General features: G+C 45.3%; 3 protein-coding genes across 4 annotated transcripts in view; 1 reads left to right on the top strand and 2 right to left on the bottom strand.

Moving 5' to 3' along the window:
* Positions 1 to 5040, bottom strand: part of PDE6C (phosphodiesterase 6C) — a 51005-nt gene extending 45965 nt beyond the window's left edge. Inside the window, exon 1 of the mRNA XM_050802770.1 lies at positions 4372 to 5040. Coding sequence (XP_050658727.1) covers positions 4372 to 4851 — 480 coding nt within the window. The 5' untranslated portion in view covers positions 4852 to 5040. The remainder of the gene's footprint in view (positions 1 to 4371) is intronic.
* The window catches only part of SLC35G1 (solute carrier family 35 member G1), a 400995-nt gene that overhangs the window by 280322 nt on the left and 93701 nt on the right, over positions 1 to 26972 (bottom strand). The gene's annotated exons all lie outside the window — the stretch shown is intronic.
* On the top strand, positions 16665 to 26144 carry RBP4 (retinol binding protein 4). 2 transcript variants are annotated; one of them, XM_050802828.1, is made up of 6 exons: positions 16665 to 16742; positions 16874 to 16997; positions 17115 to 17251; positions 17419 to 17525; positions 23914 to 24126; positions 25866 to 26144. In XM_050802828.1, the coding sequence occupies exons 2-6, from the start codon at positions 16887 to 16889 to the stop codon at positions 25901 to 25903; spliced, it is 606 nt and encodes a 201-aa protein (XP_050658785.1). In that variant the 5' UTR covers positions 16665 to 16742; positions 16874 to 16886; the 3' UTR covers positions 25904 to 26144. The 2 variants fall into 2 exon arrangements, with proteins under 2 accessions (XP_050658785.1, XP_050658784.1); XM_050802827.1 differs by having other exon boundaries at positions 16677 to 16742; positions 16869 to 16997.

Here is a 26972-nt window from a genome sequence, read left to right as displayed (position 1 = left end):
AGCCTCAGCCTCCCAAAGTGCTGAGATTACAGGTGTGAGCCACCGCGCTTGGCCGGCAGCACTTCTTTGCAAACACATTTCACTCTGCGACTTCAAACTTAACGCCATTTTATTCCAGATTCTAAACACAAGGAAATGTTCTTAAGTTCAATGGACTGTTTTGAGAAAATGGCTTGCAAGTTTCAAAATTTAATACTTGCTTATTATTGCATCTGAAAGCCCTAGATACACCAGCCATCAAGTTACAGGATGGACGTGGGGAACGGGTTTTTGTGTTTTATTTTCACTAGCTCAAAAAATCTTTAGTGAAGTTTCTTTGCATAAATCCTGTGTGTGTCCCTTGATGGTTCTTCAGAGAAGCCCTTGAAGGCAGCTGGAGAACATTGTTTAGAGCAACAGGAGGCCTGATCCCTTATCAGATGTCAGTATTGCTAAATCCTGATTAAATACCCTTAACCCCTGAGATCCATGGCAGAAGTAGAGGAAGAAAGAGGAAGGAGGACTTTTAAAACACAGTCAGAATCAGGATCACCCATAGTTTATGGACAGCTTTCCCAATAGAGAAAGAAACAACTTAAAGAGGATAGCTCTCAGTTTCCTGTTGTTAAAAGTCTTCCTCTCAGCACTTTGGGAGGCCTACGTGGGCAGACCACGAGGTCAGGAGTTTGAGACCAGCCTGGCCAACAAGGTGAAACCCTGTCTCTACTAAAAATACAAAAATTAGCTGGGCATGGTGGTGCGTGCCTGTAATCCCAGCTACTGAGGAGGCTGAGGCAGGAGAATGACTCGAACTTGGGAGGCAGAGGTTGCAGTGAGCCGAGATCGTGCCATTGCACTCCAGCCTGGTGACAGAGCGAGACCCCTTCTCAAAAAAGAAAAAGTTTTCCTGCCTTCAACTTGTTTTAAAACAGGCAATAGTCATTGACCCTTTTTTGGCCAACCATATCCAGCTCCTAAACCCCTACTGGCATAATGACAATATTATCACAGCTATCATTTATTGAGCATCTGTGTATAAAGGTCCTTTATACACTTTTAATCTGTACATTTGCTTATCTCCATTTCTTAGGGGTAGAAACTCCATCACACAGTTACTAAGTCACAGACATGGATCCGCACCCAGCTCTGTCTGATGCCAAAGCCCTCTCCCTACACCAGTGGCTTCCCTGTTACCTTCATGGACCCTCCAAGGCTGGGCGTATGTAGCTCTGTACCTTTGTCTAGGCGTGAGCAGTCTTTCCCTCACCTGCACCCACACTGCTAATCAGAGGAAAGTTGTGTGTGGTCAGGGGTGTGGTAGAAAGAGGGAGGCCTCCAAGACCTGAGTTATTGCCCCAGATCTGCCACATCCTGTCTACCTAACTTTGAACGATTCCTACTACATAGGCTGGAAATAAAAAATATGATCCTTGTCAGAGAACGGTGTTTAAATTGCCAAGTGCAATGAAAAGAGGAAGAATTAATCAGATACTTTATTGGAAACATTAGTTTCTACTTCCTTTCCCGTTGCAAATCTTAACTGCAGTGGTTAAAGCATGTGAAACTGCAAGGGTGTAAGGTAGGCAAACAGAGCACTGGACACATACTCAGCTACCTCTGTTCCAACCCTTCTCATCCACAGACACATACCGTGGACCCAGGGAGATACAACTCCTGTGGCCTCAACTTCCTGTCCTCCATTGGACAGAGTTGGGCTAAAGACTTGATAAGCCCCTTCCATCTCTAATATTCCACAGTTGATTTGAAATTCACTTCCTCCTCCTGTATCTGCTCACCCAATAGACCAGTGGTTTTCAACATTGGCTGCATATTAGAAGTACTTGGGGGAGCTTTTTAAAAATACCAATGCCTGGACCGGGCACAGTGGCTCACAGTGGCCTGTAATTTCAGCACTTTGAGAGGCCGAGGCGGGTGGATCACCTGAGATCAGGAGTTCAGTACCAGCCTGGCCAACATGGTGAAACCCCGTTTCTGCTAAAAATACAAAAATTGGCCAGGCATGGTGGTGCACACCTGTAGTCCCAGCTACTCAGGAGGCTGGGGCAGGAGACTTGCTTGAACCCAGGAGGCAGAGGTTGCAGTGAGCCAAGATTGCACCACTGCACTCCAGCCTGGGTGATGGAGCAAGACTCTGTCTCAAAAATAAATAAATAAATAAATAATAAAATAATAAAATAAAAACACTAATGCCTGAATTCTAATTTTTGAGAGTCCACTGTAACAGTAAAGCCACCGATATGGTTTTGTGGATTGTGTCTGTTTTTTGAGACAGGATTTCATTCTGTCACCCAGACTGGAGTTCAGTGTGTGAACACAGCTCACTGCAGCCTCAGCCTCGCAGGCTCAAGCCATCCTCCCATCTCAACCTTCCAAGTAGCTGGGACTCCAGGCACACACCACCATTCCTGGTTTATTTTTGTATTTTTGGTAGAGACGGGGGTTTCCTATGTTGGCCAGGCTGGTTTCGAACTCCTGGGCTTAAGCCATTCACCTGCCTTGGCCTCCCACAGTGCTGGGATTACAGGCATGAGCCACTGCACACAGCTTAATGTGGTTTTAATGTACAGCCAGAGTTGGAAATCCCCACTCTAGAGGGAAAAAAAAAAATGAAGAAGCAGTTGGAATGAAGAACCAATGAGACCTCTGTCTTTCCCGTAAGCACAGAACCATATCTGTCTTCAACACACATTTCTCTGTGTCCCACCCAGAACAGCCAGGAGCCCTCCAGAAAAGAGAGGAGAGACTCCCCACTCCCAGATGAAGTGCTCTGTCCATGCCTTGATGCTCACCATGGACAGCCGCAGACCAAAACCACCTCCAAGCAGCTCCATGCTCTTATTTCCTTCTCACCACGGAGAACTGGGCTCATCAAAGTATAACAGCAGAAATCATTTTACCCATCTCTTCTTTAAAAGCCTTTCAAAAAAATTCCTGAATGTCACTTTTTAAAGTTTGGTGTGCTAGTGGGGATGGGCTCAGTTCAGGACCCTCAAGGAGCATCTTCCCATGAGAAAAACCTCAGGATGTGCGGACATTGCCTTCCAGTTGGTTGTCTAGAGAACTTTTCCCTAAGGACGCGCATCTGTTTAGACACCTGAGCCGCAGTCAGCCTCAAAAGCAAACTTAACCCAGCTTAAACTCATTGAAAGGAGGAATTATTCAGGACTGAAGGCCCTACCAGGCCCCACGGTAACCCTTGCACCTGAGCAGTGTTCTGTGGTTGTTTGCAGAGAGTTGCTCATGTTTGACGACTTTCATACCTCTTGGGTCCGTGTGACCCTCCCCCTGTAATCAGCTTCAGGAGGCATTTAGGAGATTATCCTCCTGCCTCTCCAGCTACGCTATTCACCCCTGCACAGAAAGCATTTCACAGGCTGTTCCCATTCAACTCTGTTCCATCATAATCCACTTCTCCCTTTTTTGTTAATGGTAAACCGTAATAATGGAACACATGTGTAGAGAAGGAGCTGCCAGGAGAATCTCCAAGCTGGTACCCTTGATTATTGCTGAGGGGAGGGATGATAGGTGATTAGCATTTCCTCCTTTGGTTTATTTGTATCTTATAATTTTTAAAAAATGAACATGTACTCTAATGGTAAGAATAAAGTTTTTCTACTTCTATAAGGGTCATCTCAATGCCTTGTATTTGTGCAGTATGCTGTTGGTCTTCAAGAGGGTCCAGATGTCCCACTTACATGATTGGAATTCATTCTTGAAAGATCTGGGTTATGGAGCAGTGGGAGTAGTCAATTGCACTTAACCATCACCTAAATTCACATATGTAATGAATTCCAAATTTGAACATCTGAACTTTCAAATGGCATCATTTTTTTTTTTTTTTTTTTTTTTTTTTTGCACATTTGGTTGATAGATGAAAGCATTGATTTACTAGCAAATCCATCCAAAAAACCTGAATGTTTTCAAAGGACTGTGAATGAGAAGCATGGGGAGCAGCTGACAAGTTTTGGCATCTGGGCACGTTGGCCCATCTCCCTGGTGGGGTGTTTTGCTTTGCTGGTGTTGTGAAAAGGAAAGTCCTCCAGAGCACTGGAGGAGGTGTAAGGGAGGGGGTGTGGAATGCACCAGGTCCAGGTAGGATCGCCTGATAAAATGCCCAACTTTACATGGGACATACTTACACTTCAGAAAATAATAATTCATTGTTTATCTGAAATTCAAGTTCAACTGGGCAACTTGAAATTTCATTTGCTAAATTTGGCAACACTAGGCCTGACTGATCCTCTTCCCTGCCACCCACATTCCCCCGATTATTGCCAAACTAATGCCACAAGGATAGCACTATCTCTCTTTCCCATTGGTTCCTCCCTGACCCTGCCAAGACCTCTGCCCCACTGTCATAAGGCCACCTACCTTTTTCACATCTGGGACATTATGAGTTTTCTTCGTGTGAGCAGCCCAACCCACTATCCCAATGTCCAGTGGAAACACAACTTCTTTGTCAGGACCCACCAGGTTGTCGTCAAAGTTGGAGGTGGGGGTGACATCCAGCAACCTAGAGGCTACCTCAGGTATGCCGTTCCGGGACCGGCACAGGAACATGCTGCAGCGGTCAGCCTGGAGCAGGTGGGCCAGCCTCTGCAAGGCCCTGTGAACCCCCTGCTCTGGGGTGCCCCCCTCCTCCTGCACGGTCCACAGCAGCTCCAAGCACAGGGCCGACTCCTCCACCTGGGTCAGCTCAGAAAAGGACATGCTGGACTGGACTGGCACCTGGCTGTTCTTGAAAATTTCTCCCAGCACCTCCACCCGCAACTTCCTGTCAAAGTACTCCTTGGCAAACTGAGGATTCTCCTCCAGGTATTTCTCCACGGCATCTTGGCTGATCTCACCCATGGTGCGGCTTACTTTGCTGCTGTTGTTCAGAAAGGACGACCTTCAGAGCACTACCTGAGGCAGAGTGATGAGAAGGAAATACATCCTTGTGGAAATTACTGAGGAAACCGTAAATGGTCCCTCATAGGACTTCCAAAGGTCAAGCAGAAAGCAGAGCTTTCAAACTGCCTGTAACTCTTGGGATGTGACAGAAGGCCCTGGCTTAGGGTGGGATTCAGGAAGCAGAGGATTAAAGAGTTCTTCAGGACACTAAATCCCCGAGCATTAGTAGCTCATAAGTCCCCAGCGAATCTTCAGAGCATCTTAGATCAGCCCAGCAAGTAGCAAGCTGAGGTGTCTATTCCAGGAAAAAATAACTGAATGTCGGCTGCTGTCCGCAGCACGGAAGAATCACTGACATATCCATGAATGACATGACATCGGCAACAATTGGCACCTTGAATCATTCTTGTATGATAGCTATAGGAAGTAAAACTATTTAGACCTGAGAAGTGCTTGGATTTTTTTTTTGTTTGTTTATATAGCAACTTCAATGAACATCTGGGGAATATGGAACCGTTTAGCATCACCACAACGTAAAGGTGAATATTAATCTTTCCTTTTCTTAAGTCTTTTGATCACCAAGGTTGCTTGGCCTCCTCTTTCTCTAAAACCCTCACCTCTCAATCCCCCTCACTTTAGAAAGCTTGACCTCAGAAGTGTTTTAAAGGAATAAACCTCAAGCTTATTACTGAAGAGGTGAACATAGCAAAACATTTGCCAATGATCCAAACCTAATCAAGTCATGAATTGAATAATAACCCTTGTCGAGAGACTGTAATTACAAAAGGCAACCTACATAGTTACTAGCTGGGTTTTTCTGCTAAGTATATTATCTAGGATTTTGTTTTCAATAGTAATAGCCAGACGTCATGCGATTTTGCTCCAACATACAGTCTACTAAATCTACTAGATGATAGATATCTTGTTTGTTGCTAGGATCCTTAACGTCTCAGGGGCTACTGGCATAGAAAGAACACTTACCACTATTTAGTTTTATTTAATGTTCACTTTACTAAGCTTTTACATCTATTAAACACATTTCCTCAAATATTTAAACACTATTATGCAACTAATAATTCAAACTATTAATTCATGAACCAATTGCCTTCGATACTTAAATGTTGGTTTCAAACTTAGCCAAGGTGTTTTAAACACTTCAATAAAACTACAAACCTAATATGACAAATTCTCTTAAGCGGAAAACACACACATGTTACAGTGACTCTAAAAATTATTGTTACACCCACATTTAAGTTTGTTTCAAAAATAGAAACCGTATGAGTTTCATTGAGTTCTCTAAGCTTTACCTCTCTAGAGAGATACTAATTTTTTTTTTTTTTTTTGTGGAGACAGAGTCTCGCTGTGTCGCCAGGCTGGAGTACAGTGGTGTGATCTGAGCTCACTGCAACCTCCATCTCCTGAGTTCAAGTGATCCTCCTGCCTCAGCCTCCCAAGTAGCTGGGACTACAGGTGGGTGCCACCACGCCCAGCTAATTTTTGTATTTTTAGTACACACAGGGTTTCACCATGTTGACCAGGCTGGTCTCGAATTCCCAACTTCAGGTGATCCACCCGCGTCAGCCTGAGAGATAGTAATCTTATTGGTCTTAAAAGAAAAAGAGATCCGTTGAGATTGCACATTCCCTGTTGAGAATTGAGAGATTCTTGGTGGGAAACATGGTGTTCCCAGGGGTACAGAACTCAAACAGTCATTTGTTGAGTTATGCCACTTCTTATGATTGAGTTTCACCTGCTACCTCAAAGCACCTTGACAGGTGCACACATTTTCTTGGACTATCCTATGTCACACTCAACTCTAATCTCAGGAGGTTCCTCATTGGATGACTATTTACTTCATAACATCCTATTATTATAATTAGGATAATGCAGAGGTATATTTCCCAGGAGAGAGTTGAGTCAACTGAGTCACCCCTCCTATGGGACCATCCTCCTCATCTAACAATTTTGGGCACCTTTTCTACCTGTTTTGTGTGACTCATGGCACAGTTCCTACTTCTCCCAAAAGTATGTGGCATACTCACGATTTCCTGGTTTCATCCTTCCCTCCTGAAACAGAGAGGGAAAAACACATATTTGCATTTCATATACAGACTTATACTTAGAAAAAACAAAATGCCCATATAGGTTCATGTTTCATAATCTTATAAAAGTGAATATTAATTTGAAAAAGAAACATCCTATTATAGTCAGCATTCTTTTGTTTTCATAACTAGTTAGAGATTTGTTCATTTGTTCATTCTTTGTTTTTTTGTTTTTTTTTTTTTGAGATGGAGTCTCCCTCTGTCACCCAGGGGTGATCTTGGCTCACTGCAACCTCTACTTCCCGGGTTCAAGCGATTCTCTTGGGTCAGCCTCCGAAGTAGCTGGGATTACAGGTACACGCCACCACGCCTGGCTAATTTTTTTTGTATTTTTAGTAGAGACAAGGTTTCACCATGTTGGCCAGGCTGGTCTTGAACCCCTTAGGTGATCTGCCCACCTTGGCCTCCCAAAGTGCTGGGATTACAGGTGTGAGCCGCTTCACCTGGCCTCATTTGTTCCTTCTTTCAACATTTGTCTATTGATTGTTATAAGCAAGGCACCATTCTAGCTATTGTGCTAGAGACTTCAAGTTCCCTTTATATTGTATGATTGTTTCCTTCTCCCAGTTATATGGGAAGATTACTCTCTCCCCCTCGGGTACAGCCATATGACTGATTTTAACAAATGGGTTGTGGGCAGAAATATCACTTTCAGACAGAAACAATTAATTGCCAACGGGAGGCTCTCCAGGTCTCTGTTCCCTCTACTACCACATCAGTTTCAGGCAAAAGGGCTCCTGAATCCCAGAGTGAGGATGTCGTGTAACAGAGGCCCCTGCTGACCTGAGATGGACATGTAGCATGATGAGAAATCAACCCGTCTTGTTTTCAGCCTCGGAGACGTGAGGGTTGTTGTTACTGCAGCATCACCAAGACAATTCTGACAGTTACATTTCTACCGCCGGGGACCTGGGGGGATGACAAGCACTTGTGGCATGGGAAGGGAGATAAGACTAGTGCATAAAAAGCCATGAGACATAGAACAGAATGCAAGTCATGCTGGAAGTGAGGTACATGCACACGGCTATGGGAGTTCACGAAAGGGATCCTATCTAGTGTGGCTGAAGACAGGGTAGAAATCGAGAGTGTTCAGAAGCAATAGCATGGGGTGCAGGGTAATACAGGGAGGACAGTGAGAGATGACCCTGGAAAGGTGGGTGGGGCCCAGATTAGCTGGAAAGGTGGGTGAGGCCCAGATTAGAAGGGCCTCAAAGGCTAGACTGAGGATTTTGAATCCTGGAAAATTTTTGAAGTGGAAGGCAACATTATTAGTGTTCTTCTTTTTTTTTTTTTTTTTTTTTTTTTGAGACAGAGTCTCGCTCTGTCGCCCAGGCTGGAGTGCAGTGGCTGGATCTCAGCTCACTGCAAGCTCCGCCTCCCGGGTCTACGCCATTCTCCTGCCTCAGCCTCCCGAGTAGCTGGGACTACAGGCGCCCGCCACCTCGCCCGGCTAGTTTTTTGTATTTTTTAGTAGAGACGGGGTTTCACCGTGTTAGCCAGGCTGGTCTCGATCTCCTGACCTCGTGATCCGCCGGTCTCGGCCTCCCAAAGTGCTGGGATTACAGGCTTGAGCCACTGCGCCCGGCCTAGTGTTCTTCTTTACCAACTTAATGAGGAAGATAACTTGGAGGAAAACAAAATACTAGACGTTGGGATACAGATTAAGATATTTTATTGCCTTTGGCTCATTATCAAACAACCTAAAAATGTGTATAGGCTTTGACCCTATAATTCTGCTTCTATGAATTCATCTTAGAGAAATAATTAAGAATGTATGTGATTAATACAGTTGCACGGGTGCTTCTTATGAGTGTGGGTATAAAAGTAAAAGACTAGAAATAGCCTAGACACTCATTAGTAGGAGGTTGAGTAAATAAATGGTGTTAGATCTCTAAAATAGAAAGCTACACAGCTATTAGGTTGGTACAAAAGTAATTGCAGTTTTTCCCATTACTTTTAGTGGCAAAAACCGCAATTACTTTTGCACCAACCTAATAATATTGTTAGTCTATTGATATGAAAAAATATTTATGATATGCAGTTAATTACAAACAGTATTGCAGCATGATTCCATTAATACACACAGAAAGAGGCATATATACCAAAATATTAAGTGAAATTATTTCAAGGCAGGACACAGTGGCTCATGCCTGTAATCCCAGCCCTTTGGGAGGCCGAGGCAGGCAAATCACTTGAACTCAGGAGTCTGACACCAGCCTAGGCAACATGGCAAAACCCCGCCCTACAAAAAAATGCAAAAATTAGCTGGGCTTGGTGGCACACGCCTGTAGTCCCAGCTACTTGAGAGGCTGAGATGGGGGGATGGCTTGAGCCCAGGAAGTAGAGGCTGCAGGGAGCTGTGATTGCACCACTGCACTCCAACCTGGGCGACTGAGCGAGACCCTATCTCAGAAAAAAAAAAAAAAGTTATTTCAAAGTGGTGAGATTCAAGACATTAATTTTTTTCTTCTTTTTTGCTTACCTGATTTTTGTACAGTATCGATGATGAACATATATAATTTATGTAATTAAGAAATTCAGTCATTCATCAACAAAGATTTTGAGGTTATCTCTGCAGTCTATGGGTGAAGTTGCTTGGGAATGAAAAAGAAAAGGACTAATGTGAGACACGATCCAGCAAATGTGTTACGACAATTGACAGGACAAGGCAATTGATTAGTTAGTAAAAGCACACAAGACAAGGGGTCACTGTTAACAACTTTGAGTGTTGAGCAAAGTTATGGACTGAATGTTTGTGTTCCCCTAAAATTCATCTGTTGAAATCCTAACCTCCAATGTGATGGTATTAGGTGATATGGCCTTCAGGACGTGACTAGGTCATGAGGATGGAACTCTCACAAGTGGCATTAGTGCCCTTATTAAAGGGTCCTCAGAGAGCTCTCTAGCCCTCTTTCTTCCATGTGAGGATACCACGAGAAGATGGCTCTCTGTGACCTGGAAGAGAAAGATGGCCATCACTGAACCTGATCATGCTGGCACCCTGACCTCCGACCTCCAGCCTCAAGAACTATGAGAAGTGAATTTCTGTTGTCTATAAGCCATTACGTCTATGACACTTTGTTATAGCCACCTGAACTAAGACAAATGACATTTTATCAAAGATTTTTAAATGGATAATATTAGAAGCCTCCTTTTAGCACACACACCAATAGCCGTTTCTTTCTTTCTTGTTCTTGACAAAGTCCTGTGATTTCCATGGCTCTTCCTCTCGGAATAGTTCTTTGCAGAGCTTCTTGCCAGTGTTAGCAAGATCTTTGTGTCTCTTATTGGCTGTCTGCTACTAGGCAGTGGAAAAAACAAAATCAGTTTCAGAAAATGACATACTTCTTTTTTTAAATGTCTGATTCAGGTGGTACACGTGTAGGTTTTTTATACGGATATATCGCGTGATGCTGAGGTTTGAGCTTCAGTTGAACCCATCACCCAGATAAGGATAGGGAGCATAGTACTCAATAGGTAGTTTTTCAACCCTTTCCTTTGTCCTTTTGGAGTTCCCAGTGCCTATTGTTCCCATCATTGTGTCCATGTATACTCAACGTTTAGCTCTCACTTATAAGTAAGAACATGTGGTATTTGGTTTTCTGTTCCTGCATTAATTCACTTAGGATAACAGCCTCCAGCTGCATCATGTTGCTGCATAGGACGTGATTTTGTTTTTTGTATGGCTGCATAGCATTCCATGGTGCATATGTACCACATTTTCTTTACCCGGTTCACCACTGATAGGCACCTGGGTTGATTCCATGTCTTTGCTATTGTGAGTAGTGCTGTGATAAACACATGAGTGCAGGTGTCTTTTAGGTAGCATGATTTATTTTCTTCTGGGTTTCTACTGGATAGATACCCAGTAATGGGATTGCTGGGTCAAATGGGAGTTCTATTATTAGTTCTTTGAGAAATCTCAACACTGTTTACCACAGGGGCTGAACCAATTTACAATCCCACCAACAGCATATGAGTATTCCTTTTTCTCCACAACCTTACCAACATCTGTTATTTTTTGACTTTTTAGTAATAGCCGTACTGTCTGGTGAGAAAGGTTTTGATTTGCATTTCTCTAATGATGAGTGATGTTGAGCATTGTTTCATATGTTTGTTGGCTGCTTGTATGTCTTCTTTTGATAAATGTCTGCTCCTGTCCTTTGCCCACTTTCTAGTGGGGTAATTTGTTTTCTTCTTGTTGATCTGTTCTTTATAGATTCTAGATATTAGTGCTTTGTCAGATGCTTAGTTTGCTCATATTTTCTCCCACTTTGTAAAGTGTCTGTTCACTCTGTTGATAGTTTCTTTTGCTGTGCAGAAGCTCTTTAGTTTAATTAGGTCCCACTTGTCTAGTTTTGTTTTCATTGTGTTTTCTTTTGAGGACTTAATCATAAATTCTTTGCCTAGGCTGATGTTCAGAAGAGTATTTCCTAGGTTTTCTTCTAGGATTTTTTATAGTTTGAAGTCTTACATGTAAGTCTTTAATCTATCTTGAGTCAGTTTTTGTAGATGGTGAGAGGCAGGGGTCAAGTTTCATTCCTCTGCATATAGTTAGCCAATTTTCCCAGCACCATTTGTTAAATAGGATGGAAATGACATATCTTAAAATTTAAAATTACCAAACAGATCACTTAGAATAAATTTTTAACATGACAAAATGTTGACTTCACTGTTTAATTTTTACATCAGTGCTTCTGGTTCATTCAAAGCATAGATTTGTTGTTCGGTTTTTTTGGATAGAATATTAACTGATGGAGAAAATGAGGGAAAAAGTCAAGATCTTAGATGCTAATATTTTTAAATGACAATAAATTTATTTAGATAAACTCTGAAATGATAACTAAGTCAATGTGAAAACTCCATTGCATTTACATAGAATTTTTTAAGAAATATAAACCACCTGGTAACAATAGAAGGATAATAAGAACAGATAACATACAAAATATATACTCGGTGACAGGCACCCTCGTAAGATCCTTACATATATTATCTTATTTCTTTCTTTTTTTTTTTTTTTTTTTGAGACAAAATTTTGCTCTTGTTGCCCGGGCTGGAGTGCAACGGTACAATCTCCGCTCACCACAACCTCCGCCTCCCAGGTTTGAGCGATTCTCCTGCCTCAGCCTCCCAAGTAGCTGGGATTATAGGCATGCACCACAATGCCCAGCTAATTTTGTATTTTTAGTAGAGATGGGGTTTCTCCATGTTGGTCAGGCTGGTCTCGAACTACCGACCTCAGATGATCCTCCTGCCTCGGCCTCCCAAAGTGCTGGGATTACAGGCGTGAGCGACCATGCCCAGCCTGTCTCATTTAATTTTTATAATAATCTTATAAGGTAGGTACTATTATTATTTTACAGGTGAGAAATTGAAGCACAGAGAAATTAAGTTAGCTTGCCCAAGTTCACAGCCAGCAAGTGATAGTAACCTACTCTAAAACTACCAGTTTAAATATGGCTAAATTTAAAAATGTGCCTGTGAGGTGAACTAGACATTGTACTTGATGCTAGAGGGGGATATACAAAGATTCTTTCTTTGAAGATTTTGAAATCTAGACAAATATCATAAAATGTTAAATACTAATACAAGAGTGAAATAAAAATTCCAGACAATCTTTTTAAAAATCTACCAAAGAATGATTTAACTTCCTTAAACTTTGTTTAAACAGGTTTTCAGTAGTACTCTATATAAATGAGCACATGTAATTTCTAATTCCATCATTGTTAAAATTTTTCACTGCAGTTAATAATTTCTACAGGAAGTTATGTTTATACAATAGCCAAAATATATGCCTATGAGCAAAAATCAACAATATCCTGGGTTAATTAAGTGTATTTCACATTATCGTACTGAACCCACTCTTCAGTTCCACCTTAGCCAGATTATCTGTTCCTATAATTACCCATCATGGAAAGGCACCCCCCGTAGGTAGGAATTTCAGGCACATCTGGCAGCCAGCTGCACAGGACCCTTCCATCTGCACATCTGCTCTCATGAAAGCCCTGTGCCTGCACTTATATTAATGGGTATAACCAGGTATCTCAGAGACAATTCGGTTGGTGAAAATCGTATTATTTTTATCCAAATTGATGAGACGGACTGATGATTTTGCAACCACTGAGAACACCGTATTGAAAAAAATTAATTTATCTCTTTGTACCTGAAAACATGGACTGACTAACCTTTCCATTTTTCAACCAATTATTTTGACATCTTTTAAATGCAGTCAGAAGATAAATGCTGCTCCATTTCCTTGTTTTTCATTTTTCCTGGCCTCCGTCCAGATGTGGGTATAAATGTTACTTTGTATAAAATGGAGCTGGCTGGAAGTGCTTAATTTTCATGAGGGTAAGGACATAAATGTCTTGCATTAGTTCTTCCATCAGTTATAGTAAAACCCATTTTTTTTTTTTTTTTTAGAGACCGAGTCTCGCAGTCTCGCTCTGTCGCCCAGGCTGGAGTGCAGTGGCGTGATCTTGGCTCACTGCAAGCTCCGCCTCCCGCGATCACGCCATTCTCCTGCCTCAGTCTCCCAAGTAGCTGGGACCACAGGCGCCCACCACCATGCCCGGCTAATTTTTTGTATTTTTAGTAGAGACAGGATTTCACCGTGTTAGCCAAGATGGTTTTGATCTCCTGACCTCATGATCCGCCCGCCTCGGCCTCCCAAAGTGCTGGGATTACAGACTTGAGCCACCATGCCGGGCCCTTTTTCAGTCTTTTTTTGGAGTTGGTGACTTGTTTGATGCTGTTAAGGTTAAGGTAACATCAACTTCTGTTATAGGTAACCTCTCAAATCTCAGTAGCTTCATCCAGTGGAAGATTATCTCTCATTCACATAAAGTCAGTCACTGGTGGCAACCCTGGCAGATAAGACAAGACAGGATGTGAACAATTGAACAGACAGCTTTTCTGAACTCTGCCTGGGAGTGACACAGCCCCTTCCTCTGGCCAGAAGGCTCGTGACCTTACAGAGCTTCGGAAGGTGGGGACAGCAAAGGCAGGGGCTGGCAGACGTGGTCCCCAACTTTACAGCATGGAAGGGGACTGCAAATTTTTCAGTGAAAGGCCAAGTAGCCACCTCTGCTACAAGTACTAAATCCTGAGAAATTATATATTAGAAAGGGTGAACTCTGAACAGGTCTTTAAAAATAAATGTTTTATGGAGCTTGCGTAGAGCGACTAATTTCAGTAAAAGAAATTATATCTATTGATCAAGCACCTACTATGAACAAGTCTCTTGATATACCCAGTGGAAAAATGGGGACAGTGGGGACAGGTACAAAGACGAATGAAACATGGTCTGTCTCTCCATGAAGCATGGCAAGGAAATGAATGAAATTTTGTGTATGTTATATACAATCTATAAGATGTAATTTAAAACATAATTTTACCTATAGAAAAAGGAGCAAGAAAAATATTTGTAAAGGAAATATTTGCTTTATTTTCTGATTAACATTTTCACCATTGAATATTTTAAAAACACAAAAGGCACAAAGAAACAAACTTTCAGTGTCCCTAATCTTATCACACAGAGATATTCACTGTGAACATTTTTCCTTTTGACATTACATATACACACATTTGAAAAGTTAATGTATGAGGATCTTTTTCAAAGTACTGAAGTTAAGAACATCAGTTGACCTGAATTAACTTATTTGTAATCATGAAGAAATCCTAGAAAGAAAGCCAAAATAAACTGTTTTTCTCTGCTGGTATCTGGAGCACTAAGGTCCATGATTTATCATTAAAAGAGGAGGGGCAGAGGAATGGTTACACCAACTTTCTTTTTTCACCTCAAATTTTTACTCTGAAGCAACCTTTAAACACCCAACAAATAAATGAAAACATGTTGCTGCATCAAAACCATCATCAAAATGCACTGAAATACCCTTCATTATTCAACCTACAGTGTGTGCAAGGGCCACCAGAATGTGTTGTAGGAGAAATGACTGAAAGGCCAGGGGGTATTAGGAGCACGTTTTTGGCAGGAATAACTGTCCAAAGGCAGTTGGGCTAAGCTAGGAGCTCTCCAGCACTAAAGAACTTGGAGCAAAAACTGGAAGACCTCTCCTCTGGAATGCTGAAGAGGGGATCCAAGCATTGGGCAGGAGATAGAGGGGTGCCCTACAATCCTTTCTCACCCAGGGTCCATAGATCCGTACCCCACAGGGTCCTGCAGGAGAAGGTCTGAAGCAGACCTTATTTGAGCTGTTTGGGATTACACAGTCTTCCATAAAACTGGCCAAATCAGAAGATCTCCTAGTTAGCTTGTTGTCCAGAAACAGGCTTTCCTAGCTCTGCGGAGGTTAGGAGTTAAAAGCATCACTGTTGGCTCCCCAGACACTGCTGGGACTCCAATGGGTGCAAGAGTGAAGGAGAAGGTGGGAAGCAGATGGAGAAGCAGGGAGGAAGGAAGCCACAGGTGTCATCTTTTCAGGATGCTCAGAAGTAGCCCCAGTGCCCTATAGATAAAGGGTTGCTGTGAGGACCAATCAACTCCTTATTTCTGTTTGGCAGCTGCCTACCTCTTCCCTAACTTTCTCTTATTTCAGCTCTGGCTGCAGCAAAATGGCCCAAATTGATCTCGAATCTTTCTGATTTAGGCCATGGAGACACAACTGATACTGTATGGAAGGAATCTTAAGAAGAGATACTTCTTTGCCACGTCATGAATTCTCATTCTGTCATTCTCATCCTTTGACTGGCTGCTTTGATCAAATGAGTGGAACTCTAACTTTGAACAGAGAAAAACAGGGTCAGTACATTGTGCCACCACACAGGCAAAATAGCTAAACTAGTCACAGTGTTTTGATTCAATTGGCTATTGACATTATAGAATGTTGTTTACTCTTCTCTCCTTTGTCTACTCCCCAGCCAACAAAACAGTCAACCTTAGCTGCTTTGAAAACAAATGAAAATTCCAATATGGGTTTGAAATAAAATTGCATCACAAACAATCGGTAGGTGTTTTTCAAAGTGGTTTCAGAGAAGTGCCACGGAGTAAGCAGGCGACCACCGAGGCCGCTAAAATATTTCCTGTCCTGACCAGGGTTGCGTTTCTGGAGAATATTTAACAGGGAGGGTTTTAATGCTTTTAAAGATGTTGAAACTAAAGAACAAATATTGACCAGAGGGCACCACAACTCTCCTGAAAGAGAGTAAAATACATCCTTTATAAAATGAAAAACTACTTGGATGAATTATTCCAAAATTCCTGCACAAGTGGACCTCAGAGGGCTGACGGAGGGGCCAATTTGGCACGGCCAGGGCCTGGGCACTCACGCACCAGGGAGCCTCGCGGGTACCCTCTCGCTCTGTGAGGCCACGGTCTTCCCGCCAGGTTGACTCGAGCCTCCTGCCAGAGCCACTGGCCCCGGAGGCCACCCCAGACCGCAGCTGGCAGCCGCTGGCACGAGTGCAGGGTAACTGAGCCAGGGCCGCTGGCGCGTTTGGCCTGCCCGAGGACAACCCGCGCGGCCGCTCCACTGTGCCCGGGGCTGTCCTGGAGGTGAGGCCGGCCCACGGGGACCCTGCCCACGCCCGGGCGCCGGTGAGTCAGGGCGCGTTATGCAAGTGCCCCCGGCGCCTCCCCTGCGGTCTTTCACCCCGCGCGGTTACGAAAGCGCGACCCCCTCCCCCCGGCGCTATAAAGCAGCGGGGCGGCCGCGGCGCGCTGGCCTCACTAGCTCCACGCGCGCCCGGACGCGGCGGCCAGGCTTGCGCGCGGTTCCCCTCCCAGTGGTGAGCCGCGGCCGGGGCCTCGGGGCCGGCGGCGGGATGGGCCGGGGTGGGCCGGGGTGGGGTGGGGTGGGATACGGCCGCCCGGGGATCGGCTGCCGGGCACTGACGGAGGCGCATCTCCCGCAGGGCAGATTCCTGGGCAAGATGAAGTGGGTGTGGGCGCTCTTGCTGCTGGCGGCGCTGGGCAGCGGCCGGGCGGAGCGCGACTGCCGAGTGAGCAGCTTCCGAGTCAAGGAGAACTTCGACAAGGCTCGCGTAGGTATCGGCCCAGGGGGCCCGGGCGGCCCAGGTCCCCACCCCATCCCCGCTCTCCCCGCGGCCCGCTGTGCGCCCCCGGACACCAAACCCCTGCTGCTGTCATCCTTCTCACAGTTCTCCGGGACCTGGTACGCCATGGCCAAGAAGGACCCCGAGGGCCTCTTTCTGCAGGACAACATCGTCGCGGAGTTCTCCGTGGACGAGACCGGCCAGATGAGCGCCACGGCCAAGGGCCGAGTCCGTCTTTTGAAGTCAGTGACCTCCCGGGTAGCTGCGCCCTTTGCACTCCAGGGTCCCTTCAGGACCCTGCCTGCTGATCGCCACGTGGGGACTGTGAAGGGAAGGGAGCACGGGGTGGGTGGAGGGAGGGAGGAAGCCCTTTGCCCGGCTTGGCTGAGGATCCGCTTGGCTTTTGCAGTAACTGGGACGTGTGCGCAGACATGGTGGGCACCTTCACAGACACCGAGGACCCTGCCAAGTTCAAGATGAAGTACTGGGGCGTAGCCTCCTTTCTCCAGAAAGGAAGTGAGTAGTCAGCTCTGTGGGACTGTCTTGGGAATGGGGCCCCTACGGGGCCAAATCGCTGAGTTTCTTCTCCAGAGGCACCTACCCTTAGAAAGAATGGCCTGCGGAAAGGTCTGGAAGTGGCAGGAACCCGCAGCACCGTCTGAGGTTAGGGGGACAAGATTGGGAGCAACTACCTGCCCCCGCCCCAACCCTCAGCTCAAGAAACTTGGCCTAAGCTCAAAAGGACCTTTCGGTTTGTTAGGTGTCATTTTCCCCACCAGCCACTGTGCCAAGGTGTGTGCCTTCTCCATGCTTTCTCCTCCTGCCTTCCACATCACCACTCCACCTAGCTCTGCGTTTCCTCGGTCTCTTTGGGCTGAATCCCTGAGGCAGCTTGACTATCTGGGGCTCCCGCAGAGGCCGAGAGAGCCCTATCCAAGGTTGAAGGGAGCACTACGCATAGGGATGGATCCCTCCGAAGTTCCTGGCCTGCCGATGCTGAGGTTCTGAGCCAGGCACAGTGTGCTGTAGCAGTGGCCTCTTCCCTTTCCCCTAAGCTGTGAAATTCAGATGTGGAGGGGAGTGATGTTGAGGACTTGTAGAAGAACTTCCTAAAATTTGACCTAATCATGAGGAAACAGTGTCTACATGCTTTTTTTCCCCATTATTCCCCCCATTTATCCTAAGTTTCAAATCGGGAATCTACTTGGTAGCTGGAGAATAAAGCAGGCCAGGGGGCACATATCATGGAATCTTAGAGAGGGAGAGTTAACCTTTTGGAGGGGGTTCAATATGCAGATGAATAAACTGAGGCCAAGAGAACTTTGCCCAAGGACATGCAACAAGTTTGTTAAAGCCAATGTCAGAAGCCAGGCTTCCAAATCTCAGGCCAGGATTAGGTGGCCCTGAACTACAGGGACTCCTATTCCAGACCAGCTTTTGCAGAGTATTGTTTGAGCTCTTATGTGAGATAGGACCAAGGGTTGTTCAGGGAGACTCTCTCTGCTCAGTGATCCAGGGTAGAAGTGTCCTTTATTGTAACCCCTTGCTCGCCATATATGGCACATGCTCTTGGACTTCCTCCAAAGTTGTGTGTTGGATGAAATTGCATTTTAAATTTTTATTTCATTTTTAAGTTTTTGTTGTTGTTGTTGTTGTTGTTGTTGTTTTTTTTTTTTTTTTTTTTTTTTTTAGAGACAAGGTGTCACTGTCACCCAGGCTGGAGTGCAGTGGTGCCATGATGGCTCACTGAAGCCTCAACCTCCTGGGCTCAAGCAATCCTACTGCCTCAGCCTCCCGAGTAGCTGGAACTGCAGGCATGGGCCACCATGCCCGGCTAATTTTTGTATTTTTTGTGGAGTCAGGGTCTCCCCAGGTTGCCCAAGCTGGTCCTGATCTCCTGGGCTCAAACCATCCTCCCATCTCGGTCTTCCCAAGTGCTGGGATTACAAGTGTGAGCCACCATACCTGGTAGAGAAAAAGCGTGGAAGCTTTATTTTTATTTATTATCATTGGAATTAATAAAAATTATTTCAAATAGTGCAGCAAAACTTCCCAAAGTGATTTATCTAGAATAAAATGTACTTTTCTGATAATGGATTACAAAAATCAATACCAGAGGTACAAGATTACTGATTTTGAGAAAGAGGAAACACATATGCTGTATAGCCCTTTGAGATGTTCTCCTTAATGGACTAGGATTCTGTTGGCAATGCCTTTAGGGACAGGGTCAGAGAGGACCCAAGGAGAAGGGAGCATTTTGTTTCTTGCCTCCTCCCCCGATCAAACCAGATTGGTTTGCTTTTGCCTCTTGTATATTGATATTTTATCAGGATTTCATTTGGAGGGGGAAAAAGTATTGGAATCTTGAAAGTGATTGCTGCAGATATTAAGTGAGATGACTATAATATGGAAGGCTTAAGGATAAATCCCTTCTTAGGTTACGTTTCAAAAAAGAAGCTGTGCAGTGTTGTAGTTAAGCCCACCCGGTTAAAATTAGACCTCCTGAGTTCATATCCCAACTCCACCACTACCTGTTCCTTTACTTCTTTGTGCCTGTTTCCTCATCTGCAAAGTGAAGGGATCATAGAACCTACCTCATGGAGTTGTGTTACAAGATGCAATGAGTTAACAGGCAGAAAGCACTCAGAACGTTGCCTGAGACATGAGTTCTTTGTAAGTGTTTGATATGATGGCTGCCTAGTTATCTCCCTGGTCATGAAATCATAGCTTTAGATTCTGGGTCTAGAATGGAAGGTCCCACGGACACCGCTGGGTTCAAGTCTCTTGTTTTAGAAGTGAAGAAACAGGCCCATAGAGAAGTGCCTGGCTCAAGGGCACACAGTGAATTTTTGGCACTTAGTGACACCTCTTAACCCAGGGCTTGTAAAAAGGCACAAACGATCCCTTTGTTTTCTGAGTATCTCGCAAATGGCATGACTTGATGCACCTGCCTTGCTCTGTTTTACATGCTTGTTTTGGGGTCCTCTTAACAAACTCTACTTTCATTCCTCATGCCAGTTTCTTCCCTGACCATGGTCTTGCTTTAAACACTGACTTGGACAGAGGGATGTGAAGGCCACTCCAAGAGTGGCCTGCATCCTCAGCCTCTCCCCTGCTCCACACACTGCATCTCACCAAACGGATGTGTTTAAAATGAAGCGCACTTACGGAGAGAAAGTAACTCAGGGCCAAATGATCATGAAATTTGTTGTCAAATTATTTAAAAATTAAATGTGATCAATCTCCACAGTTGAACATGAATGTCAGTGTTAACAGACTAATGTGGCTTGCTGCTCCAGCCTTGGGCATGCTCAGTACTGGTCTTCCCTTCTGGCTCCACCAGCAGCAAGCAGGATGTCTCAGGGGTTGAGGATACTACAATCAGCAGGTCTTGGTTGAATACAGGCTAGCCTCCCTGAGATTTGACTTCCTTCACTGTGAAATGGAGATACAGAATAGTTTCTATTTCATAGAATCATTGGAAGGACTAATTAAGGTAATTTGTGAAAATGCTTAGCCTAGTGCATAGTAGGTGCCCAATAAATATTAGCTATGATCATCGCGGTTTTGTGCTCTTGCAGAAAGACATGGACAAAAACTCTCCTTTTGTCCTTCTGTCAGATGAAGTCTGTCACTCTGCTGGTAAAGGGGCTCCTGTCAGGCTGAATAACAATGCAGGCCTGAGTGTTTACATTAGGGTTTCTCAAAGTCAGGGTTCCTGTTCCATCTATATCTAAATAAACTACGGTGCTTGTTAAAAAGTGCACATTTCTGGACCCAAACCCAGAATTATTGAGTCAGACATTCTAAGGGCAGGGCCCTGGAGTCTGAATTTTAAGTATGCTCCTTGGGTATGCTGTTTCTGCACAACAAAGTTTGAGAACCACTGGTCTAGATAATTCAATCTGAAGAGTTATCTTGGCTTACTCAGGTATCAAGGCCTCAGACTCCACTCACTCTTCTGGGGCCTGTTGGGGTATTTTGACAATTCATCAGGAATAGCGTTCAATCTGTTACCTGGCTGGCTCAGCTAGACTGTTAGGCCTGAGAGCCACAGGGAGCTTCCCACCCAGTCTTGCTGCTTTAGATGATTGGAGCCTGCAGGTTTAGGGAGCTGAAAGGACACATGCCAGGCCCACAGCAGTGAGCAACAGAACAGACCAATGGAGCCAGGTTGCCTGAGACAGCACCCTCTACCAAGCATTTTCTTTGGTTTTGATTTTGGGACCGGCAGTCCAAACCTCTAAACCAGTCTGTGTAGGTACAGTGTAGACACAACTGCAGCGTGACCCCGCTTCCTAGGATGGTAGAGGGAGGCAGGGGCTCCCAGCCACACAGCCACTGCTCTCTGTCCCTAGCTCCACTGCATGTGGTCAACTGCAGTCTGGAAATGGCTCAGGGTGTCTGGTTCTCCAGAGGAGCCCTGCCCAGCCGCTGGGTGTGAGGAGGTTGGAGAACCAACCTCATTCTTACAGTGCTCTGGCAGTACATCTCTTGCAAATACTCTTTAAAGGGAGAGCCTGGTCAAGGTCGCTATGATTTAAATTCTTCGTCTTTGAATAATTCAGCCAAAAGAGCCTGGAGATTAACCAAACCAACTTAGGCCTTCTTTTAAAGTCAAGAACAGTCGCCAATTTTGCTCAATCCAAGTATTGAAAGTTATTTAATTCCTCTGTCAAAATTTACATGCTGGCGACCATTTTGGGAAAAAAGAAAAAAAGTGAAGCTGCCGATCCGCCAAGCTAATAGCTGCCTGGATCATGAGTCGAGGCAACATTTCAAAGGCAAGTGTTTTTGTGTCTGAGGGTGCCTGTGGCAGACACTGTGATCCTCGTAACCAGGGAAGGAATGACGTCATCCAAGGATGAGGAAGACCACCCAGATACTCTGGAGCCCGTGAGGGGAGTCAGCGGTTAGGGTGAGGCCCAGCAGGCAGCCTTGTGGCTTCTGTTCCCGGCCTTTCTGCTGAATAACTTTATGGTCCCTGCGGAGCAGTCATGGTTCTGGAACATCTCCTCAACCCCACCTCTGACACTGTCACCCTGGAACAGCCTCAAGGCACAGGAGTGGCTCATTCTTCTGGCAGGCCTAGGGTGAGTTGAAGAGAGGGGCTCCACACCCACTCCTGGGACAGTCCCCCTGCAGAGCCTGGGTTTGGGCTGAGCCCCATCCTAGGCTGGCACTCCGGGGGTTCTCAGAGAGGCACACCCGGAAGCCACTTAGGGCCAGCATTCCAGAAGGCCTTACACTCTCTAACGCTGGGGGATCCAGTTCCCTCTGCGCTTCTCCATCTAGAACACTGCAGAGGGAGCATCACCCCTTGCTCCAACACCTGAGCCTGAGATGGAGACACAAAACCTTTTTCTTTCTTGCCCCTCTCCCGCCAGCGTGCTGATTGTCTGGACACAGCGTGGTGTAGAGGTGAAGCAGGCAGGCTCTGGGATCAGAGCCTTCCTTGAATCCCAGTTCTGCCCTGCTCTTTGTAACCCTAGGTAAATTATTAAGTATCTCTGTGTCTCAGATATTAAGTATCTCTGTTTCCTCACCTGTAAAGAAGGGGATGATAGTGTGCACTTTTGGATCAATGTGAGAGGTAACCGAGAAAACAAATGGGAAGTGTCCATACAGTGACTGGCACATAAATTAAGTGCTCAGAAAGTCCCAATCATGGTATTATGTCAACAAGAAGGTTAAATTAAGTAGAGATGTGGCACTTTTATCTGAATATAGTGTAACACTGTTCTTTCTCTGTGGCAAATCACTCACATACATTCTTTTTTTCTTTTTCCTTTTTATTTTTTTTGAAGACATGTCTCACTCTCACTCAGGCTGGAGTGCAGTGGTGCAAACCTAGCTCACTGTAGCCTTGACCTCCTGGGCTCAAATCAATCCTCCCGCCTCAGCCCCCAAGTAGCGGGGACCACAGACACATGCCACCCCACCCAGCTAATTATTTTCATTTTTCATAGAGACCGGGTGTCACTATGTTGCCCAGGTTGGTCTCAAACTCCTGGCCTCAAGTTACCCTCCTGCCTCAGCCTCCCAAAGTGCTGGGATTACAAGCACGAGCCACGGCGCCCTGCCACGCATACATTCTAATTAACGTTCTTTCCTCTCCTGCCTTCGTTGATATTTTTACCACTTTCATTTACTCTTACTCTTCATGGCTTACATTTCAGCCTTGAGGAATACATATAAACTCAGTGGCTCAGCTCTGCCTCTGTGAGTTGTGAAGAGGACAAGGTCTGAGAAGGAATATCTGATGCCAGATGGTGGGCCTCTTGTGTCCTCAAGGCAAACCTACTCTTTGCCAGCACAAAGAAGTGAGGAGCGTTAATAAGCAGAATTAGGATGGAGCCAGAGAAGCCATGATCATGGGCGTGGCATCCTCCAGAGGACTGAGAGAGCAGGGGGCAGCGCTGTTAGTGAGTTGATTAGGAACCAGCTGATAGAGACCGAGAAAGACATAAGCCTATACTGGGGGTAACATAAGTTGGTGGCCATCAGATATTAGGCACAAAAGACACAGAGATATTATTGGAGAGTAGATGGTGAAGCGACAGTAGGACGATTTATTCTGTGGTTTTGATGAGCCCACATTCTTGGTGGTTCTTGGGAAAGATGCTGTCACATTTACAGTGACATAGTCACAGGGAGAGATGATTATTGAAGTGAATGAGGTTTCCCTGACTGCAAGATTTTTTTCGATAAAGGAGAACAAGGCCCTTTCTGATTTGCCGAATTTTGTAAAAGCTGTCAGAATTCTCTGAAGTGTCCTGCTTCCTAAGGAAATAAAACCAGCTTCTGGAAGTCACTGTGTTCTCAGGCCTGGTTGTGGGTTTCTCTGACATCTGAGCCCATGAGGGAGAGTCTTTGATTGGCACGATGGCTTTCTGGCTTGCAGATGATGACCACTGGATCATCGACACGGACTACGACACGTATGCCGTGCAGTACTCCTGCCGCCTCCTGAACCTTGACGGCACCTGTGCTGACAGCTACTCCTTCGTGTTTTCCCGGGACCCCAACGGCCTGCCCCCAGAAGCGCAAAGGATTGTAAGGCAGCGGCAGGAGGAGCTGTGCCTGGCCAGGCAGTACAGGCTGATCGTCCACAACGGTGAGCGGGGAGCAGGGAGCAGGGAGCAGGGAGCCTCCTGGTTCTTCCTGCAGGGCAGTGGGTTTGGACTTTGGGCCCATGTGCTAGTGAAATTCATTTCATCTGTACCCCAGAGAAAACAGGGGGTCTTGGGGCCAAATCCTGATCCTGCTTGCCCAGATTTTTCACTGACCTTCTCACAGGGCTCATGCGGGTGTGGGTAAAGGCCTTTGTCCAGTTCACTGGCACTAACACTGCAGTGGGCTCTCTTTTCCTTTTACTCTGCTTCCTCAGGCCATTTCTGTGGTCACCCCTGGCTAAACTGCCCCAAACAACCATTTTGACTGAATTCAGATTGTTTGGGATTGAGCAGCCCAGTAAAGAGGTGGGCAGCTCATGTGGTCATTGGTGTAAAAACTCCACAGGGACGTCAAGGTAGTAAGCTCCAAAGAGAATGATTTCAATGCACCTTCTTTTTTCTGGATGAAACCAAATAGCCACGACATTGACTAGCTGGGTTTCCTCAGTTGGGTGTTTTGAGATTCCCTGGAACAACCATAAGATCTTTTAGGAGATATTACCCTTGTCTGATCTTGATTTTAAAACCAGAAACATTGTGGAGGAAAGAGCTCCATTTAGTTTGAATGGACACCCACTCATTGCTATGGGATACTGGGTTTCAAAATCCAAATAGAGTAATGCTAAAATGTATTAAAAAATTAAACAAAATGGGCCAGGCGCGGTGGCTTATGCCTGAAATCCCAGCACTTTGGGAGGCCGAGGTGGGCAGATCACATGAGGTCAGGAGTTCAAAACCAGCCTGGCAAAACCCAACATGGCAAAACCCCGTTTCTACTAAAAATACAAAAATTAGCCAGGCGCGGTGGCATGCACCTGTAATCCCAGCTACTCGGGAAGCTGAGGCAGGAGAATTACTTGAACCCGGGAGGCGGAGGCTGCAGTGAGTTGAGATCCTGCCACTGCACTCCAGCCTGGACAACAGAGCAAGATTCTGCCTCAAAATAATAATAATAATAATAATAATAATAATAATAATAAATTTAACAAAATGGAGCATTTCTGTTGGTCACGAACTGACCCACTACACCAAACAGATGGGAACTCAGACCAAAATCAAACTGATTTTGAAGCTTCACCCTTGAAAATGGAATGTAGGGCCGGCGAGGATTCCACCACGGCAGGGCACCTTAGGAAGCAGATTATGCTCACTGTACGGATGAGAAAACAGAGGTTGACAATGATGAAGAAAGTTGCCCTAAATCTTTAATAGGCAGCTGAGTTGGATGCATACCTAGAGTTTTGTGACTCTGAAGTCTCTTGTGCCACATCATCTGGTGACACATGACATGAGACATGGAACACTTTATAAAACCATCACCAGTGTGTCCCAGGTCAGGCTGCCTTGGCCCCCACTTCCTGAAAGCTGAGGATGGCCCCTGACACTTTGAAATGCAATAAGGCAGACTTAAAAGAGAAATCAAAGGAAGCCCTGTTCATCAGCAGGTCTTATTCTCCCCACCCCCTTTATGCCCAGAGAAATTCAGTGGGTTTCAGAAACAGCCTTGAAGGTGTTGATGTATTACAGCCAACTGTAACCTTAAGGGTTGCGATCTGCTGTGATGCATTTGAATTAAGAGACATTTGAATGAAGCCAGCTCCAAGGCCATCATGATGTTCATTATCTACATAAAAACTGGGTCCACTTTCTGTCGTTAATGGCTTTGTTTTGTATTTTCCAGGTTACTGTGATGGCAGATCAGAAAGAAACCTTTTGTAGCAAGATCAATAATCTAGTTTCATCTGAGAACTTCTGATTATTTCTCAGTCTTCAACTCTATTTATCTTAGGAGTTTAATTTGCCCTTCTCTTCCCATCTTCCGTCATTTCCCAGAAAACCTTCATTACACATAAGGATACACGTGGGGGTCAGTGAATCTGCTTGCAGGTAAATGTCTTTCCTGAAAGTTTCTGAGGCTTAAGATTCCAGACTCTGATTCATTAAAATATAGTCACCCATGTCATGTGATTTGAGTTTTCATTTGTGTTTGTGTCTGTGCTGCAGATGGACGGGTGGGGTGTGCTTCTTTATACCAGGAGCAAGCGGCTCTTTCTGACCTTTGGCCTGTTCTAGCGCCTAATCTCCATTATTAAATACTGGCTTCTCCCAACTTCCTGAAAAGGAGGTTTCCTCTGTCACTTAGGAAAGTCTTACCTACTAGCCTGGCTGAAGCACTGGTGCCAAAAGAGGAAGTGAGTAGGTAGGTCAGGCCAGTGAGCCCAAGGCCTCAGTCAGCCCTAGGCCTATGAGGTGGGCGGGCTGGCAGCTCACCAACGCTGGATTTGAGAGGCTGAGCCACAGGGGGCAAGGTGAGCTCTAGGAAACACTCCTTAGCCCTTTATTGTCTCTAGCATGCAACTCACCTCTCAGTTGTAGGCAAAATGTTGAGGGGGAGGACGGAGGCCTCTGGGGAAATTGGAAGATGGGGCTCTGGAATCTCATTCTATAGGAAGGATCAGAGCACCTGGAGTGCAGGGAGGGGCTGGGTGGGGGGTAAGTAGCAGGGGCTGGGACAGAACACTAACATCCTGCATCATTAGCAGCACGTGGGAACCCTAGTGTATGGGTGCAAGGCCACTTGCCTCAGTTTTTCAGGTGTTCCCAGGGCCTCCATTTCTCATGTTGAAAACAGCAGCAAGGCTTTGGTACCACAGGGTCTTGGTTTAAGTGCACATCTGGTTCAGATACATATTAGCTGTGGATTTGGGGCTGGTTATAAGGCTTCTCTGAGCCTCACTCTTTTCTTGGGAGATAAGGGAAAATAGTCCTTGCCTGATGGGCTGCAGTG

This window comes from Macaca thibetana, chromosome 9 (assembly GCF_024542745.1).
Source record: "Macaca thibetana thibetana isolate TM-01 chromosome 9, ASM2454274v1, whole genome shotgun sequence".
NCBI classification, from domain to species: Eukaryota; Metazoa; Chordata; class Mammalia; order Primates; family Cercopithecidae; genus Macaca; species Macaca thibetana.
Note: the sequence above shows the minus strand (reverse complement) of the source record. Positions and strands in the feature narration are given on the sequence as shown.

Excerpts from the sequence above, each read along its gene's own strand:
- RBP4 (XM_050802828.1), top strand. The coding sequence starts at position 16,887 with ATGAAGTGGGTGTGGGCGCTCTTGCTGCTGGCGGCGCTGGGCAGCGGC. Across the intron at positions 16,998-17,114 it reads AGAACTTCGACAAGGCTCGC|TTCTCCGGGACCTGGTACGC; the intron begins GTAGGTATCGGC and ends TCCTTCTCACAG. Across the intron at positions 17,252-17,418 it reads GGCCGAGTCCGTCTTTTGAA|TAACTGGGACGTGTGCGCAG; the intron begins GTCAGTGACCTC and ends TGGCTTTTGCAG.